The sequence below is a fragment of the Oncorhynchus tshawytscha genome, linkage group LG23, assembly GCF_018296145.1.
Source record: "Oncorhynchus tshawytscha isolate Ot180627B linkage group LG23, Otsh_v2.0, whole genome shotgun sequence".
NCBI lineage: Eukaryota > Metazoa > Chordata > Actinopteri > Salmoniformes > Salmonidae > Oncorhynchus > Oncorhynchus tshawytscha.
In genome coordinates, this window is record NC_056451.1 from 24,666,094 (window position 1) to 24,686,317 (window position 20,224).

General features: G+C 41.9%; 2 protein-coding genes and 1 long non-coding RNA gene across 4 annotated transcripts; 1 reads left to right on the forward strand and 2 right to left on the reverse strand.

Moving 5' to 3' along the window:
- Positions 1–315: 315 nt before the first annotated feature.
- On the forward strand, positions 316–5,403 carry tapbpl (TAP binding protein like). 2 transcript variants are annotated; one of them, XM_024416431.2, is made up of 9 exons: positions 316–795; positions 975–1,187; positions 1,313–1,588; positions 1,807–2,007; positions 2,263–2,430; positions 4,247–4,350; positions 4,553–4,781; positions 5,035–5,102; positions 5,243–5,403. In XM_024416431.2, exons 1-8 carry the CDS (start codon positions 750–752, stop codon positions 5,100–5,102), a joined length of 1,305 nt encoding a protein of 434 aa, XP_024272199.1. In that variant the 5' UTR covers positions 316–749; the 3' UTR covers positions 5,243–5,403. The 2 variants fall into 2 exon arrangements, with proteins under 2 accessions (XP_024272199.1, XP_024272200.1); XM_024416432.2 differs by having other exon boundaries at positions 5,279–5,403.
- A 260-nt stretch (positions 5,404–5,663) lies between these two features.
- On the reverse strand, positions 5,664–14,512 carry LOC112247621 (vesicle-associated membrane protein 1-like). Its single transcript, XM_042304990.1, has 5 exons — positions 13,414–14,512; positions 11,191–11,341; positions 9,458–9,616; positions 8,107–8,158; positions 5,664–7,423 (listed from the first exon to the last, which is right to left on the reverse strand). Coding segments are annotated over exons 1-5 (381 nt in total). The 5' UTR covers positions 13,416–14,512; the 3' UTR covers positions 5,664–7,406.
- Positions 14,513–14,807: 295 nt separating this feature from the next.
- Positions 14,808–16,734, reverse strand: LOC112247618. Its single transcript, XR_002953095.2, has 4 exons — positions 16,484–16,734; positions 16,169–16,238; positions 15,613–15,712; positions 14,808–15,368 (listed from the first exon to the last, which is right to left on the reverse strand). It is a non-coding gene; the product is annotated as an uncharacterized LOC112247618 (long non-coding RNA).
- Positions 16,735–20,224: the final 3,490 nt, after the last annotated feature.

Genomic DNA, 20,224 nt, shown 5'->3' on the forward strand with positions numbered 1-20,224 from the left:
AATTTTTTCCCCTGTGAGCGCGGCGCGGTTTTTAGCAGAGCGTTGGAAAGGACATGTGCGCCGTATTTTGTATGTTGTTTGTTCTATACAAGAGCAATGTACTGTTGATTAGAATGTCTTTACTTCAGCATCATTGTGTAACATTCATACAGCTCCATTCAGTGGATAGTAAGTAATGCCTAACTTGGCTCACTCGTACTATATAGTATAACACTCAAATACAGATAACAGCAGCGCCATCTTTTGGCTTGATGCAACTACGCTCACATGCTCTGTTACGGACACACATTTTATCTTAGCCACCAATGAGGGATGAGGTTATTGCTGTGTGATTGGAGGATATGCTGAAAAATGGACAACTCTCTTTCACTTTCATTCAGCAAAGCTTCTCTAAATTCTACAATGACGCACCTGCTTCGAACGCTGAAAACAACTTAGAACGCAATAAGAAAAATACACGCTGGAAACATGGCATCTATTAATCGATGTTTGATAAATCAATAGGTCTGATCATTCTTATTATGTCAAACTAATAACGCGAACATTTAATTAACCATTTGTAACTTTATTTGATTTACCTCCAAACAAAAGTGAAAGTAACTTCACTATATAACAGCCTAACATTTTAACTGTCTCTAAATTGTATTTGGTTTCGAGCGTGGTCATTAATTCAATTGTGAAATTAGGGGTCTATTCTGTATATTTATGAATTGTCAGTAATTACTGTTGAATAAAAAACTACTGGAAAGATGCTTGAAATCCTGCTTTTTGGATATTTGATTACATGCGTTTCTGGTAAGAATTGTTTTTTTTCACTTCTGACATTTTCTAAACATGAAATGATTATATATTCTGGACATTAGTCACCTATGCTCACATTCCTGCTCCTTATGACCTCTTCCTGTGCCTCTCTCTCGATCCTGTCCCCGCCTCTCACTCCTCATGCTCCCCCTCCCCTTCTCTCCCTCTCTTAGGCCAGGCAGGAGCAGACGTGGTGCTGTCCTGTTCTCTGGTGGAGGAGGGTAGTGGGATGGGGGGAATGGGAGGTGGGGCTCTCTTCAGCCGCACCCCAGCAACACTTGTCCTCAGAGACCTGGCCGTGACCCCTGATCTTTCACCGGATACTCTGACCCCCTTCAACCCTCCTGCTGTCCCCGATCCTAATAATATCATCTTGGAGGCTAAAGGTTGGTTCATTATCAGGTTGTCTTTTGTACAGCAGAGTTACCTGATGGAATTACCTTCCCCTTCTCTCTCCCTCACACCATCCCTCTCCTGCACTCTCCCTCCACCCCTCTCTGCTTTCTGACAGTTGAGTCTCCTGAGATCCCAGAGGCAGACCTGCTGCTCCACGCTGACTGTAACGAGCAGGAAGTGACATGTGAGATCAGCCGCTACTTCCCTCGTAATGCCAAGGAGGGCTCCACAGAACCAGCCTACTTCATTGGCTCCTTGCAGATAGAGGGGGGTGGGCTCAGCATCACATTGGTCCTGCAGACACTGCCACTGGACCAATCAGATCGTCCAGCTCTCATGCAGAGCAAACTGGAACTCCCCCTCAGCCAATCAGGAACTTTGCTGACTGAGGGTGAGACAAGGAGGTTATTATCATGCTTCTGGTAGTATGCCTGTTGTAGAGCAGACATGTCACATTGTAATGATGTATAACACTGTTACTCTCTCATTCTCTCATCCGCATCTTCTCTTATCACCCCTCTTTCTTTCTCTAGTATTTTGCACTTTCTCTACTTTTCACTTGCTTCTTTCTCCATAATCCCTTCTTTCTCTCTCCCTTGTCTTCCCCAGTGGTGTTCCTGGTGTTCTCTCGCTCAGAGTCCCACTCCGCTCCTCTAGGGGGCATGGCCCTCCTGGACTGTGGCTTCAGGCAGCAGGCCACATCCCCAGGGCGGGAGCTGGGGCTTGAGTGGCGGCTGCAGCACAGAGGAAGTGGGAGGAAAGTGCTGGAGATTAGGGCGGGGCAGACGGAGACAGAGGAGGGGCCAGCAGGTGAGAGAATAAGGGCATTATTTAAGTAGTTATGATGGTGCTATAAGTGTTGGATGAATTAGGTCTACTTACCATCACAACATAAAGTGCATTAGGACCTCCATGGTCAACATTCCAACTTTATTATCCACCCAGAGACAGAAAATATTACTGTCATAGCTAGGAACCCAGAGGTTTACTGAATGATTACTATGAGAATTTTACCTATTTTTCACCTCATCATACTCTGTTTCGCATGGTTTTTTTCTCCTCCAGTACACGTGGAGAGGGAGGGTTCGAGCGTGGATGCCGCCCTGCTGGTGGGGCAGGGTAATGCGTCTCTGACTCTGGCCAGACTGAAGGTATCTGACGAGGGGACCTACATCTGCACCGTCAGCACTGGACTGTACCAGGCCCAGCAGGTCATACAGCTACACGTCACACGTGAGTCCCTCTAAGAACACTTGTGACTGATTGTCTCTTTACATTAGTGGTCAACTGATTATGATTTTTCAACGCCGAAACCAATACCGATTATTGGAGGACCAAAAAAGGCTGACACCGATTAATCGTCCGATTTTTATTTACATTTGTAATAATGACAATTACAACAATACTGAATGAACACTTATTTTAACTTAATATAAAACATTAATAAAATCAATTTCATCTCAAATAAATAATTAAACATGTTCAATTTGGTTTAAATAATGCAAAAACAAAGTGTTGGAGAAGAAAGTAAAAGTGCAATATGTGCCATGTAAGAAGGCTAACGTTTAAGTTCCTTGCTCAGAACATGAGAACATATGAAAGCTGGTGGTTCCTTTTAACATGAGTCTTCAATATTCCCAGGTAAGAAGTTTTAGGTTGTAGTTATTATAGGAATTTATAGGACTATTTCTCTCTATACCATTTGTATTTCATGTACTTTTGACAATTGGATGTTCTTATAGGCTCTTTAGTATTGCCAGCCTAATCTCAGGAGTTGATAGGCTTGAAGTCATAAACAGCGCTGTGCTTCAAGCATTGCAAAGAGCTGCTGTTAAACGCAGGAAAGTGCTGTTTGAATGAATGCTTACGAGCCTGCTGCCGCCTACCACCGCTCAGTCAGACTGCTCTATCAAATATCAAATCATAGATTTAATTATAATATAATAAACACACAGAAATACGAGCCTTGGGTCATTAATATGGTCAAATCCGGAAACTATCATTTTTGAAAACAAAACGTTTATTCTTTCAGTGAAATACGGAACCATTCCGTATTTTATCGAACGGGTGGCAACCCTAAGTCTAAATATTGCTGTTACATTGCACAACCTTCGAGGTTATGTCATAATTATATAAAATTCTGGAAAATGAATTCCGGTCTTTGTTAGGAAGAAATGGTTCACACAGTTCACAACGAGCCAGGCGGCCCAAACTGCTGCGTATACCCTGACTCTGCTTACACTGAACACAAGATAAGTGACACAATTTCCCTAGTTAATATTGTCTGCTAACGTTAATTTATTTTAACTAAATATGCAGGTTTAAAAATATATACTTGTGTATTGATTTTAAGAAAGGCATTGATGTTTATGGTTATAACTTGTGACATTCGTGCAACGATTGTGCTTTTTTTGTGAATGTGCTTTTGTTAAATCATCCCCCGTTTGGCGAAGTAGGCTGTGATTCGATGATAAATTAACAGGCACCGCATTGATTATATGTAACGCAGGACAAGCTAGTTAAACTACTAATATCATCAACCATGTGTAGTTAATTAGTGATTATGTTAAGATTGATTATTTTTTGTAAGAAAAGTTTGACGCTAGCTAGCAACTTACCTTGGCTCCTTGCTGCACTCGTGTAACAGGTGGTCAGCCTGCCATGCAGTCTCCTCGTGGATTGCAACATAATCGGCGACCAAAAATGCCGATTACCGACTGTTATGAAAACTTGTAATCGGCCCTGCCGATTAATCGGTTGACCTCTACTTTACATAGGCAGCAGGTGGCGTTGGTACAGTAACCAAAAGTTTGCTGGTTTGAATGCCCGAGACGAAAATGTGAAAAATCTGTCAATGTGCACTTGAGCAAGGCACTCAACCCTAATTTCTCCTGTAAGTTGCTCTAGATAAGAGGGTCTGATAAATGACTCAAATGTACATTATTTCTCTACACATATGAACATGCGTTTATTACATTAGGTGTCTATGTCATGTGTGACATAGTGTGCACACGATTCACATCTAAATACGAAGTCTCTCTGTCTTCAGAACCTCCTCATGTTTCTCTCTCTGAGGAGAAGCTGGTATTTCGGGATGAGTTGCCCCAGAAACTGAGCTGCCACTGCAAGAACTACTACCCTCTGGATGTCCAGGTGTGTCTGGTGCGGTCGACCAATGAAATATCCAGTCATTCATATTCACAGATACCACTGTTTCAAAGTGATTAGCACACAAGCACACAGCGATCATACCTCTAATGAAAACAGAAGATCATTGGTAGGTCATCGTACAGCACTTATAATATGGATATCCTAAATATTACAGACATTATACTGAGACTCTCTTCTCTCTCAGATGGAGTGGTTCTCCGTCTCCTCTACAGACTCAGAGCCTAGCATCCTATCAGACCAGGTGTCTCTCTCCAGCCATCGGCAGCACAGCGACAGGACCATGTCCATCTCCTCCCACCTCACCCTTCACCCCTCCACCTTCCCCCCTGGAACCACGGTCACCTGCAGAGTGACCCACCCGGCCCTGGACACACCCCTCTCCCTCAGCCTGACAGTAGAGACACCTGAGCCAGGTAGGCTGCTACAGACACAGGCTTGAGAGGACAATAGGAAATTAGGTGAACATCAGCATTGCTGATGGGTCACATTCATTAGGCGTGAATGGACAACTAAAATAGTGTTCTTATCAGGCAGGTTCAGATACTGCTCTTTTGCTAAATGTTTTCTCCTGTTGGGTGCCTGCTGACTGTGAGTCATTGGGAGAACCTGAGCAGAAACAAAATGGTGTCCATTCATATTAGTCCAAACGGTTCCCTGTTGTTACAGATTCCTACTGGATGGTCCTGGCTTTTCTGGTTATCACCGTTCTGTTCTTCTACCAAGTGATGAAATAGGTAAGTTCCCCATGCTCCCTATGAACCTCCTTGTATTTTTAACTATTTGTAGTACGACAACAGTAACCTAAAAATGCGAAGCAAATTTCTGTCCAAACAGACAAATAATACATTTTTCCTCTTCTTTTTTTCTTGCAAAGAGTTCCAACCTAATTCACAGACCTGCATTCTTTCAGGGTCGCAGAGGCACAGCACCCGAAGCTGTTGAAAACCAATATCTTAAGAGTTGCTGTAATGTGAATTACTGTTGCACTATAAACAGTTGTACATTTTCTTCAAATAAATGTTTTCTTTGATAGTATCATTGGGTGTTGTTCTCTGAATCTGGAGAGACGGTGTGGGATTATACCTGTTCATTTTCACTTCAATGATGAAAACATTCATGTTGATGATTTTGTTTATTAGCATCAAGTGGTAAGCATGCATTTAAAGAATTCTCATGATCCAGTTGTATCTCTCCCAGTATTATCATGTTGTATCATTTATTTACCTAATAATATTATTGCACAATATTATTAGATCATTGTTTTGAGGAATCACCACTATTTTCATTCATAAATGCAATTTACACATAGCTATTTTTCTTTTTTTTTTTTACAATGTGTCAAACAGTTCCTCTTTATCAACCATTGAGAGGAAAATTATATTTTCTCGAATATCCAACACCAAAAGTAAAATATAAACCTACTAAAAAACACATTTTCAGGAGCAATAGTCTGGCAAAGATGAAGTACTTTATGGTACTACTTGTACGGTACTATGGTTTTCGTTTTTTCCCCGTCAGAATACTACTGTAGCAACCATTGTTCTCTGGTTGTGTATTAGTTATTTTGAAAGCATGTGAGCAACAAAAATTTGGCAAACTCTTGAGCTTCATTACATTGCATACGCATGAGTTACTAATTGAGCGCATAGCTACAGTAGCCTATACACAGGTCCTGAAAACCACTAAACCAAACAAAATAAATGTACAATCGGCAGTTAAGTTTCAGAAATGGCAGATACATAGGTCACACAAATAGGCAAAACTATGGACATCGTCTGCCATGCACGTCAAGTAAGACACAAACACTACTTCCATTTGGGCCTATAGGCTATTGTAGGTAACAGCCTAAAGTCTACTGTAGATAACTGTGTGTTTTTGTTGGTTTGATGTGCAGGAAGTGGGTTATTTGGGGGGTTATTTGGTTATGTCCTCTCCAGATAGGGGACAGTCTATTGAACCATTCCTCCCTAACCCTGTACCCTCTCTACTAGAACGTACAAGAGTGTCTGAACACAACCACAACACAGTAAAGCTGCTCACTAATCAATCAAAAATGTACTATGCAGTGTTATTACACAGACCTGCCTTTAGGTGTGTCGAGAGTTAATGCTGTATAGACTTTTGTCTGCACTCCTGAAAGAATACTCTATGTAGGTACAGACTGTCTGTTTCTGTCTGTCAATGTCAATCTAGCTAACTGTCCGTCTGTCTGTCTGTGGTACAAGAATAAAGATATACTAAAAGTCAGTGTCCCAAAAGTGGTTTCTGCCTTTTCCAGTATCCTTCCTGGCTTTTCTTATTCTCTCTCTATCTCTCTCTTAAACACCACAGTCAGCGAGTGAGAGAAAGAGGGAGGTAAAGGAAAAGGCAGGAATGCCCGTCAAGGCCTACATCAACTAACCCTGGAAAAAGCTACTGGCTACACTGATTTGGATCACAAGTACACACACACACACACGACAAAATTATCATACTCTTAAACATGACCTTGTATTAGTAAGTAGTGTTTATAATGGTAGTGGTATGAGGTAGGGGATCAGGAGGGGTTGTTAGGTACTGTATGTCAGTATCAATTTACAAATGTGGTATGCTCTCCAAAAGGTAACACAAACAAGCTTTGGCGGATAGAAAGAACTGCTGCGCTCTTTCATTGCACTCACTCTCTCTTTCTCCATGCTCTCTCTCTTTCACTTCTTCCTGCTTTCTCTCTCTCTTTCACTTCTTCCTGCTTTCTCTCTCTCTCTCTCTTTCCCTACTGCATACTTCAATAATGTATGAGACGCAGAGGCAGGAGAGAGTGAGTGAGACAGCACGCCAAAACAGAGGAAGAAATATGGATCAAAGAGAAGGGAAGGGCAGGAGGACAAAGAGAAAAGAGAGCAACAACATCTACACACTAGCGTCATGTTTAAGTGCTAGATGGAAGACCTGGTGTGGAGGAAAAGGGGGCGGGACAGGAGTTTGGATTTGTGTCGATTTTGTTTTCTTCTTCTCTCCTATTCCGCTCTCATGTCTGTGTCCTGCCACGGTGGGATTACTCAATAGAAGAAGTACACTATGAGAAAGATGGAGAGAGAGAGGAAGATAAAGAGAGGGGGAGGGAGAGAGGGGGGGATAGGGAGAATAATGATCTTTGCATTCAGTGGGCTATATCTACACATTTGTTGTTTCTGCTGAATGACTGGTAACAAAGGCCTTATACTGTTTCAATCATTTACTGTAATAAGTTGTCATGAATTATTGACATAAGAGTAGGCACTAGGAGACAGTCAGGGAAGGGCAGACCTGGGCCTGTTATAAGTGCACACTGATTATAGCTGTGGCCTTCGCCTTAACATCTACTGAACTTGACTAGTATGGATTCAGAATTGCATTAGTGGAAACCAAGACTGTTCTCAGGACAGGCCTGGTTGTAGCTAGATAGTGTTAGCATTTTAGCTAACCCTAACCATTTTCCTAACCTTTACCTAATTACCCTAACCTGCTACGTTAATTCTCCTAAACCACTACGAAAAGTAACTTCTGCTAGTCAAAACTGGCAGACCTTCCCTGAGAGCAGTGTGAGTATCCGCTAATGCAATACAGAAGTATGGACATTAATTTAGTCATCTGCACAAGAATTCATATGCCAAGAAATTTCCAAATGAAGTTTAAAAGACGTGAAGAAACCGTCTAACTGACTACATGCGAGTGGGTATCAATGAATGGTAATAGGGGAAAGTGAATAAAGGTACTTACAGAAAAGGACTCCGACCACAAGAACTCCAATGATACCCATAATGATCATCATCTGGAAAGAAAAGCAAATGGAGAGTTAAAGGCTTTCTTTATTCTTCTATTCTTCTAGTTAATAAACCTGATAGATTTTCCTCAGGATGATTAAACATTTTTTATTCAGGGGTGAAGTCGCTGCGGATTAACGTTAGTCCTGCTGACCAAACACAAACAAACACAAACACACACACACACACACACACAGCAACCCAGCACGATGACAAACACAAAAAGCAGAGCGTAACATTTCATCACACTCCCTTGTGTCCAGTCAGTGTATTTTTGGTGCTATTGCTATGCAATTAATAAGAATAACTGCATGTAGAGAAAACTCTGCAGTGAGAGCCTCCCTATTTCCCCATTCCCCGGAGCGCTGCTCCTCTCGCCCACAGACGCTAATTAGGGGATTAGTGCGCGGGAAAGGGGGGTGACAGCGTTCCAGGGGCAGACGCTGTGTGTCCGCCTCAGCACCCTGCACCTCAATGGCTCAGTTGGTTGGTGGAGAGTGGTACTGGTTGGTTGAGCATGGTACTGGTTGGTTGAGCATGGTACTGGTTGGTTGAGCATGGTACTGGTTGGTGGAGGGTGGTGCTGGTTGGTGGAGCATGGTACTGGTTGGTGGAGCGTGGTACTGGTTGGTGGAGTGTGGTACTGGTTGGTGGAGCATGGTACTGGTTGGTGGAGCATGGTACTGGTTGGTTGAGCATGGTGCTGGTTGGTGGAGCATGGTACTGGTTGGTTGAGCGTGGTACTGGTTGGTGGAGCGTAGTACTGGTTAGTGGAGCATGGTACTGGTTGGTGGAGGGTGGTGCTGGTTGGTGGAGCATGGTACTGGTTGGTGGAGCGTGGTACTGGTTGGTGGAGCGTGGTACTGGTTGGTGGAGCATGGTACTGGTTGGTGGAGCATGGTACTGGTTGGTGGAGCATGGTACTAGTTGGTGGAGCATGGTACTGGTTGGTGGAGCATGGTACTGGTTGGTGGAGTATGGTACTGGTTGGTGGAGCATGGTACTGGTTGGTGGAGTATGGTACTGGTTGGTGGAGCATGGTACTGGCGTTGCAACACCACCACAGTTGTGGTTCTGAATGATTCCCCCATGGGCCACATACAGAGCACTGGATATATATGTTAACTTGAATATAGGACAGTAAACTGTCACTTTGGATAGAAAGAGTTGGCTAAATAACCTTATTATTATCATGATCAATATTACCAGTACCTTGCAATTCTCCTGAATATGTTCATTTTAAGTCCTTTTGGATGAAAGTGTCTGCTAATGTGAATGACAATATAATCATTGATCACTGCCATTACCTTTGCGTTTTTCCACCAGTATTTGCTCTTGAGTTTGGCTGCACAGCTCTCGAACTGGGAGGCCCCGGCCTGGAGAGCATCCGCTCTGTCATCCAGCTCCGACAGCTTCTGGTCCCTCTCCAAAACCTTGTCCACATTCACCCGCATAATATCCACCACCTGGAGAGGAGAGGGGTGGGTGGGGAGAGGAGAGGAGAAGGGAGGAGAGGAGAGGGGTAGGTGGGGAGAGGAGAGGAGAGGAAAGGAGAGGGGTAGGTGGGGAGAGGAGAGGGGTAGGTGGGAAGAGGAGAAGGGAGGAGAGGAGAGGGGGGTAGGGAGGAGAGGAGAGGGGGAGAGGGAGAGGAGGAGAGGAGAGGAGAGGAGAGGAGAGGAGAGGAGAGGAGAGAGGAGAGGAGAGGAGAGAGGAGAGGAGAGGAGAGGAGAGGAGAGGAGAGGAGAGGAGAGGAGGAATTTACTGACAGCCCAAGCCATAGAAGTCCACATCACACAATTGAATACAGCATGAAACCATTCCCAAGCTGCAGTGCAGTCCATTACTAACATAAATTGATCAACCATGTTATTTTCTATATGTTAATAGCTAACATAACTTTGGCCATAGAAATAGAATATATTAAACATCATCATAGACAGCCATGTTGTATCATATGCTAGCCATGTTGTATCATATGCTAGCCATGTTGTATCGCATGCTAGCCATGTTGTATCGTATGCTAGCCATGTTGTATCGTATACTAGCCATGCTGTATCATATGCTAGCCATGTTGTATCGTAAGCTAGCCATGTTGTATCATATGCTAGCCATGTTGTATCGCATGCTAGCCATGTTGTATCGTATGCTAGCCATATCGTATAGTATGCTAGCCATGTTGTATCATATGCTAGCCATATCGTATAGTATGCTAGCCATGTTGTATCATATGCTAGCCATATCGTATAGTATGCTAGCCATGTTGTATCATATGCTAGCCATATCGTATAGTATGCTAGCCATGTTGTATTGTATGCTAGCCATGTTGTATTGTATGCTAGCCAAATTGATATCTTGGGTATTGTATTTTGGAATACTTGTTACAACATTTCTCAGCGCTTCATTCATTATGCACACACCACAAACACACATCAATAAAATAACAAATTCATGTTGTCAGGTCGATGGAATATCATGTTGATCCCAGAAAGCCACACCCTGACGAAGACTGCATAGCCAAAGCATTACTGAAATAAATTGTAAAACAAATCAAACTGCATTGTAGAGTAGAGTAGACTATGCTACTCTATTTTTAGTTTTCCCAACAATCAAAGAATGTCACAAAGAAACAATCTATGTCCTTTCCTTTTCTGTTAGCTCTGTTTCTACAGCTTGACTCATGACCGCATTTCATTCCAGAAGGTTGGTCCTTTACTTCTGCCCTCATTCCCCCCCCCCTTCCCCTATTTCATTGAATTGGATAGATGAAAGCAAAATGGGGGAAACTGGGTGGCGCTGTTGCTTACACCAAGGAGAGTGAACGAGTGCAGAGAGGAGGGAGCAACTGGAAATGCAGCCCAGATCTGGCCTAATTGCTGCTAGTTGTCTCACGCTGTGACGTCAATCCCAAATTGACAAGCTAGCTACTTGCTGTAGTTTAAAATGTTGTACTATATGGTTTGGCATGAGTGGGAGTACTGTTAGGAGCATGGTATCGAAGCCAGGAGCAGGTTGGTTGGTACTGTACGTGTGTGTCACACACCTCCTCCACTTGGGCTTGTGTCTGTTGTAGCCTGCGGTTGCTGGAGGTGTTGGGAGGAGGGGGTGGGGGCCCTCCACCTGGGGCTCCGTCTGCTCCTGGGGCCCCTGGGGCTCCGGGAGGTCCAGCTGGGGGAGCAGCATCTGGGGCAGACCTGGGAAGGGGAGAGAAGGAGGAAGGGACAGAGAGGAGAAGAGATGGGAAGTGCGAGGGATAGGAGAGGGGGAAGGAGGGAGAAGGGAAGAGGGGAGATGAGGAAGGGTAAGACTTTTTTTTACATTACAGTAATTTAGCAGTCATGAGCAAGCTGAAACAACCGCATTTTAGAGGTGTTGTAACTAAAACAAAAAAACAAACAAGAAAAGCCTTGATAACAGAACTCAAAAGCACAGAAGGGCAAGTATAATGAGGAGAGGGGAAAGGGGAGGAGGAGGAGGATGAGGAAAGAAGGGATATGAGATAAAGGACAGAATTGGAAACCAGAGCGGGGAAGAGGGAGAGGAAGAGTATTGGAGAGGCTGTATCGCATTTGTAGAAATCAAGACTGTTCTCGGGGCAGGTCTGCCGGTTTTGACTAACAGAAATTACTTTCATAGAATATTGGTAGAATGCCCTGAGAACAGTCCTGGTTTTCACTAATGCGATGCCGCATGGGGGAGAGGAAGAAAGATGAATGATGAGGTACAGAAAGGAGAAGAGCTGTTGGTGAGGGATAAAGTCAGAATTGTACACAGATGCCTCCCTGAGAGTGTGAGAGAGAGAGAGAGAGAGAGAGACAGAGACAGATGGAAGAGAGACAGAAAGAGGAAGAGAAAGAAAAAGAGCGAGAGGGGGAGAGAGTCAGAAAGAGAGAGAGAGTGTCAGATTAAGCAAGAGGGAGATAAGAAGAGGACGATGAGAGGAAAGGCCAAAAGAAAAGTAAGGGGAGGCTGTAGAGATGGTGAACAGGAGAGATTTGAGAGAGGGTTAAGAGAGAAGGATAAGAAAGAAAGGTAATAAAAGGAGAGAAGAGAGAGAAAAGGCAGAAGGATTAAAAGATGGGGCAAACAACTAATTTGGTTCAGAAGGGTAAAGAGAGGGGGAGGAGGGGTGGTGAGAGAAAGGGGAGGGGTGAGAGGGGGAGCGTTCTAACACAGACAGCCTCCATGGACTCATCTGGGGGTGTTGGTCCTGACTTAGACTATTGAAATTAGTCAAATATAAAGTAGAGGCAACCATTCCATCCACCATATATATATGAATATGAAGAATATAGCCATCATTTGAAAGGCATGAACTTGTTCTATACTGCAGGTGCAGGACAGTCTCATCCCAGATGTCATGTGTAGCACCCTACTGTATTTCCTCCTGTAACAGGAGAAGAAGACAAACATCCCAGATGTCATGTGTAGCACCCTACTGTATTTCCTCCTGTAACAGGAGAAGAAGACAAACATCCCAGATGTCATGCGTAGGACCCTACTGTATTTCCTACTGTAACAGGAGAAGACAAACATCCCAGATGTCATGTGTAGCACCCTACTGTATTTCCTCCTGTAACAGGAGAAGAAGACAAACATCCCAGATGTCATGCGTAGGACCCTACTGTATTTCCTCCTGTAACAGGGGAAGAAGACAAACATCCCAGATGTCATGCGTAGGACCCTACTGTATTTCCTCCTGTAACAGGAGAAGACAAACATCCCAGATGTCATGCATAGCACCCTACTGTATTTCCTCCTGTAACAGGAGAAGAAGACAAACATCCCAGATGTCATGCGTAGCACCCTACTGTATTTCCTACTGTAACAGGAGAAGAAGACAAACATCTCAGACCAATCAGTTCACATTGATATTGATTTTCTAATACTTCACAGACATTTGATAACCTGGAAGTCCCTAGAACCATACGGTACAAAACCCATGGTATAAAGAAAGAAAACATAATTTCGGCTGAAATAAGCCAATTTTTAATTAAAATAATCAAGCAAAAAATGAATTTGTTTTGAAGCCCAGAAGAGGACTGAGGGTAATCAACTACAGTAGACGAGATCCATTATTCAGAGCAACTGTGACGGAAAAAGACTTGCGTCAGCAAAATACATTAAGCTAGAACAAATCAATAGAGCATAGAAAGAGCCTGACAACATGATATAAATACTCAACATATTAGAATAAAACATGTTTAGTGAATAGAACAAATCAATAGAATAAGTAAAAAAGAGGAAGCCCTGCATTGATACTCACATCTTCTATGCAGCTGCTTGGAACTGACTCACTGTCAGTGAGCGGTGGGGGGGCGAGAGAGAGAGCGCGAGAGACGAAAGGGGGAAGGGTCTGAAGTAAAAAATAAAAAAGCGAAATCACAAAAAAGCAATGGGAAAAATCTCTGCTGTCGTCCAAAGATGTCCAGAACCTCAGAGACTCGACTGATTAAAATGATGCGTTAATAACAAACGGATGCAGAAGCTGATGCAGTAACCTCAAAGCAATGCTTTAGCACCGCAAGTCATCACCAGAGTACCGCAATACCCAGGCAAGCGTCGGGTAATAATTCGCTCGAAGAAAGGCAGCGGAACAAGAGGTTGAAAGTGAATACGGCTGATGCACAGATTCTCAATTTCAGTTCGTAAAATCCATAAGGGATAAATCCAAGGATGCTTGGCGAATTTCTTTAAATAATAAATCTATGCAAGATAAGTCGTGATACTCCAAAGATGCTGAGTCGAGATGCTCAAAATCACACCAATTGTTTAGATTTGCACGTTCCCCTTCAAAAGCTAAACACAACTGATTTCACTTTCCTTTACATTACCCAATTATATAATTTCCCTATTTTCCCGTGGTCTAGTTTCAGAATTATCTAACACCACCGTTGTTGCCCCTCTCCCGGCGAGTGTGTGGAAGCGTATCTGTGTGTCGGTTTGTGCACTAGTTTCGTTTGTGTGTGTGTGATGGAACTATACTGCAATAATGCGTCGCTCCCCTTCCCCTCTCTCTCTCTCTCTCTCCAGTTGGACTCATAACGATGGTGCGGTATCTCTTTCCCAACCCCCTCTTTCTTGTGCTCCCCTCTCTCTCTCCACACTTTGCAGTACTGCAGTTTTCTCTGTGTGTCGGATAGGGCGGCAGGACGACACTGCGGTACATTGCTTGGTATAGAATGTTGACTCTGCTACCCCCTCACGCGCTCCGGCTTGTAAGTGCTCCTTTCTCTACCCGGATGACTAGGCTTCTCACTAACCCCCAGTTATAGGCTACCCTTTCCATATTATAATAGCTCCCTGGCCCAATGTTTGATTTATTCCAGTTTCATCATGACCACAACTAGGTTATTCCTCTTTGGTCCACGAATACAAAGCGAGATGGGAGGCAGTGCGAACATTACTGCACAGCAGTGAGCTGCGGTATGGAGCAATATAGCCCCATTGGTTGCGTTGAAAACGTGCTAGCCAGGCCGTGGGGCAATTTAATATGGAGAATGCTTAGTCAAATTAATATCTGGTCAACTGATTATTGAATATATAACTTTATAAATTACTGCTATTGGCACAGTCACATGGATCAACAATTTAGGTCAAAATGACTAACTACCTTTAGGTCAAATACTAATGTGGCCTTACAATAAAATCACTCAAATGTAATGACAAGCTTCTGTTTATTATCATACCCACAACATTACTTACATTAGTCCCCAATGTGATAACATTTACAGACCATAGAGCATCAAACATTTGTGTATATTTCCACTTCTAGGAGTTCATAATGGTTCAAAAGATGTATTTTACAGTTGAGTGTTGATTTAGTGCTCACAACAATACTAAATTAATCCAACATTTTCCAGCTGTCAAAAGTAAAAAACAAATTGCAATCAGCTTCCTCTTACCCCAATATGGATATAAGAAAAGGTGGCTACCAAATGGTATAAGGGGCTGATATAAATCTAAGTGGCATAACGGAGTAGCTCACATTTCTCTCTTTAGAGTCTGAATGTGGTCCAGTGGGCAGGTGTTAGTACAGTAGTCGTTTAGCATTGTTAGCCAGACCGCTCAGTCCCAGATCAGATCAGCGATGTTTCCCAAAGCGCTTGAAGTGTCGATAGAGGAAGCGGATCCTCTTCTCCATATCGTGTTTGTCCTGTGTCATCATCCTACCATCCTCTTCTTCCTCGTCAGACGCTGCAGCTCGTTGCCACGGAAACCCTTCACACAGACCAGCCGATCAGGGGGCAAAAGTGACATTTTCAGCATGTGTCCATTTTCATATCTACCTGGTAACCAAGGGTAGATTTTAAATTAGTCCAGAGGACAGCGTCATGTTGCTGAAATGGTTCGAGTCCCAAGAGACTGGGCAGCACTTTCATAAAGATATGAAAGTTATGCATCAACTCAATGTCTTGACATCATTTCAAATGAGCCATGATTTGATGCTGAACTTCCCAGTTACCTAAAATTCCTATGTTGTCATAAACCCCAAACATGCTCCTCTTCTCAGTCCACCTTCTTCAGCTCAGGAATAGCATTCATATGGACTGGACAGCACACACCTGTTACACACATTTTGATCTCATTAGCTGGGCTACATTCAGTACCAATAGACTTCAATTGACAAGAACTATAATACTGACTAATGCTACAGTATAAACAACAATTGTATGACACCTAATGTATCAGTGTCCTGTTTGTAGTACACACATTAAAACGTATTGTTACGACGTATCAAATTCACAGGGCCCTGGTTGGAAAATTGTGAGCACGCAAAATAGGCCTATCATTATGAAATTTGTATTTTATTTAAGTAAGTCAGGTTAAGAGCAAATTCTTATTTACAATGACAGCAGTGGGTTAACTGCAGAACAACAGATTTTTACCTTGTCAGCTCGGGATTCCATCTAGCAACCTTTCGGGTACTTGCCCAACGCTCTAACAACTAGGCAACCTGCCGCAGCTACAAAACATTCCATCTGAATTGCAATGTACCTACCAGTGCTAATCTTACCTACCAGTGCTTAACTGTCTGGTTGTGTGGAATGGCAAGCCTTCAGCAACCCTCTCAACAGAGACATAGCTTACCTGAAATACACAGAGGTCGTCAATCATTCTGGAAAGGTAAAATAGCTAACGTTAGCTAGCTAACTAAATAAGAAATGGTACAGCACACGACCAACATATTGCTACAGCCTAGTAACATTACCTAGCTACTAGTTTTGTACAATATTTGCAAAAACAAGAGGTAATGTTAGCTAGAATAAAATGCTGTTCCTCTTTGCCTACAAGTTGACCTAGCTCAGTAAGCTAGCGTAGCAAACAGGCAATACCGTGTTTCCCCGAAGCGTTGCACGTCTTTATGACCTTGTATTCGTCAATCTAATATGATAATAAAATCAAAGACAATCGAAATTCACGTTTTAAAGCTTCGCCATGTATAAAGTCATGCGTGACAAACGGCACCTCCATGTTACTACGATTCCCAAGATGCAACGCGCATTTAACGTACAACTCCTAAACATCCGCATCAACAATTATCTGTTCATAGGGCTCTCTTTTTTTGTAGGTCTACAAACTGAACTACTGTAGTCTACATTTTATCCACTAGGTGGATACATTCACTTCACACATTTTCACCCACCACATACGCATAAACACTATGAAGACACATTCACACGCTGTGTTGTTTCAGTCTTACTATAACAAAAACAGCTGAATGGAATAAGGGGCGTCTGTTTCAAAGAAACAAGCGCAGAAGAAATTAATTCGGTCTCATTTTCAGTTCTGTTTTGACGTCAGTGTCCTTCAGCGGAAAATAAAAATGAAAAACACGTATTACAAAAAATATAACAACATTCCATTGATGGCCCTACACCTATATTGAGTTCTGATACTCATGCACGCCCAGATGTTATGAAAATATTGCAGGATGCCGCATGATTTTGGTAAATTTACGGGCCGGGTTTACAAAGCATTTGCACAAGTGCAATGTATAGGAAAGGCCATTTTGGAATGTTTATATAAAGAATGTCTCATGTAATATGGCAGAGGAGCCTATCAATAATAACTTGTGATATGAATTAGTATTGTGGATAGGTAAGAAATTGAATAAAATAAATGCATTTAAAAACCCAAGCCCAAGTATTTAAAAACCAAAACATTCAAACTAGACAGTTTGAGAGAAGAATAGCTGCATTTATTGAGACTTTACAGCCCGGTGTATCATTGTTCCACATAACTGGCTTTTTGGAATTATTCTCTGCACACACAGTGTACTCAATGGTGTAAAGTACTTAAGTAAAAATACTTAAAGTACTACCTAAGTTGTTCTTTTGGGTATCTGTACTTTACTTTACTATTTTTATTTTTGACAACTTTTACTTTTACTCCACTACATTCCTAAAGAAAATATTGTAATTTTTACTCCATACATTTTCCCTGACAACCAAAAGTACTCGTTACATTTTGAACGCTTAGCAGGACAGGAATATGGTCAAATTCGTGCACTTATCAAGAGAACACGTGGTCATCCCTACTGCCTCTGGCGGACTTATTAAACACAAATGCATCTTTTGTAAATAATGTCTGAGTGTTAGTGTGTGCCTCTGGCTATCCATACATTTTAAAACAAGAAAATTGGTCTGTCTGCTTTGCCCCTTTACCCCTTCTGTTCATGTACATATTTCCTCAATTACCTCAACTAACCTGTTCCCCAGCACATTGACTAGGTACCTGTACCCCCGATATATACTGTAGCCTCGTTATTGTTATGTTATTGTGTTACTTTAGTTTATTTAGTAAATATTTTCTTAACTCTATTTTTCTTAACTGCATTGAGGGTTAAGGGTTTGTAAGTAAGCATTTCACGGGAAGGTCTGCACCTGTTTTATTTGGTGCATGTGACAAATACATTTTGTTTTGATGAATATAAGGAATCTTAAATTATTTAAACTTTTACGTTTGATACTTAAGTATATTTAAAACCAAATACTTTTATACTTTTACTCAAGTAGTATTTTACTGTCTGACTTTCACTTTTACTTGAGTAACTTGGTTGTCTAGCAACGAGTACAGTTGCATGGGCAGTCAGATTAATATAATAGTTTGTTTAAAACATTTACAAAATTTGAAAAAAGTCAAGGGGTCTGAATACTTTTCTAATGCACTGTAAACAGTGTCCCCCGACCCCCTCCCTGCCTCAGCCTCCAGTATCTATGCTGCAATAATCTATGTGCCGGGGCCTAGGGTCAGTCTTTTATATCTGGTGTAATTATCCTGTCTTATCTGGTGTTCTGTGTGAATTTAAGTGTGCTCCCTCTAATTCTCTCTCCCTCCCCTCCCGGAGGATCTGAGCCCTAGGACCACGCCTTAGGACTACCTGGCCTGATGACTCCTGGCTGTCCCCAGTACACCTGGTCGTGCTGCTGCCAAGACCTGTTCACCCATGCTGGTCATCCATGAAAGTGTTCTTCAAGATATTCAAACTCTGGCCTTATTGGTCATGTACTATCTCCATCTGGCACAGCCAGAAGAGGACTGTCCACCCCTCAGAGCCTGGTTCCTCTCTACCCAGCACAGCCAGAAGAGGACTGTCCACCCCTCAGAGCCTGGTTCCCCTCTAGGTTTCTTCCTAGGTTCCTGCCTTTCTAGGGAGTTTTTCCTAGCCACCGTGCTTCTACATCTGCATTCCTTGCCTTTTGGGGTTTTAGGCTGGGTTTCTGTATAAACACGTTGTGACATCTGCTGGTGTAAAAAGGGCTTTATAAATACATTTGATTGATTGGTTAAAGTGTTTACATGACTATTGCCATACTCGGCCTACTGCCATAATCAGTTTAATATCGAATTATTTGTGTGCATGTAAACATATTCAATGATCAACAAACAATTTGACAGAGCTTGAAGAAGTTTGAAAAGAATAATGGCCAAATATTGCACAATCCAGGTGTGGAAAGCTCCTAGAGACTTACCCAGAAACACTCACAGCTGTAATCCTGCCAAAGGTGATTCTAACATGTATTGATTCCGGTGGTTACTTATCTAATCACGATATACTGTATGAGTGTTTTATTTTTATATTTATTTTTTATAAATGTTAGAAGTTTCCTTCCACTTTGACATTAGAGTTTAAAAAAAGGACAATAAAATATATTTTAATCCCACTTTGTAACACAACAAAATGTGGAAAAAAATCAAAGGGTGTGATACTTTCTGAAGGCTCTGCACATTCTTTCAGCAGACAGAATCTAGTTTATCTCATCACTCATCCGCCTCCTCTCAGCTGCCAGTAAAAGACTGGCCATGTCAGTCTACTGATATGGCCAGACTGGGTTCAAATGCCTTCTGTTTCATTTTTCTGTATTTATTTGTATGTATGTATATTTTTAATTGCTCTAGGGATATAATTATTGTTTGGATTACCTTATTTACTATGATGTTTTTATTTTATTTTTACTCTTTATGCGATGCGCACTGCAGAGAACACCGGACAAAGAATTATCAGTGAATTATCACAGTGAATTAATGTAATGTTTGTTTATGTGTCAATTAATGGGTTGCCAACTGACAATTTGACACGGAAATCAAATTTCATTAATTCATTTCAATTTCATTCATTGGTGCACTGTTAACTGAAGTGAAGTGTATTGAAATATTTCACAGCTCAAACACAAAATGCTCATTCAAATACAAATTCAACATCAAAATGCTAATTCAAATACAAATTCAACATCAAAATGCTAATTCAAATACAAATTCAACATCAAAATGCTAATTCAAATACAAATTCAACATCAAAATGCTAATTCAAATACAAATTCAACATCAAAATGCTAATTCAAATACAAATTCAACATCAAAATGCTAATTCAAATACAAATTCAACATCAAAATGCTAATTCAAATACAAATTCAACATCAAAATGCTAATTCAAATACAAATTCAACATCAAAATGCTATGCACAATTAAGAGTGATTTGAACTTTCATTCCTATAGTTTTTTAACATCAGTGTGCTGGATTGAGATCGAGATTGAGTGATGTGACGTGATGAGAGAGAGGGACAGGAACAA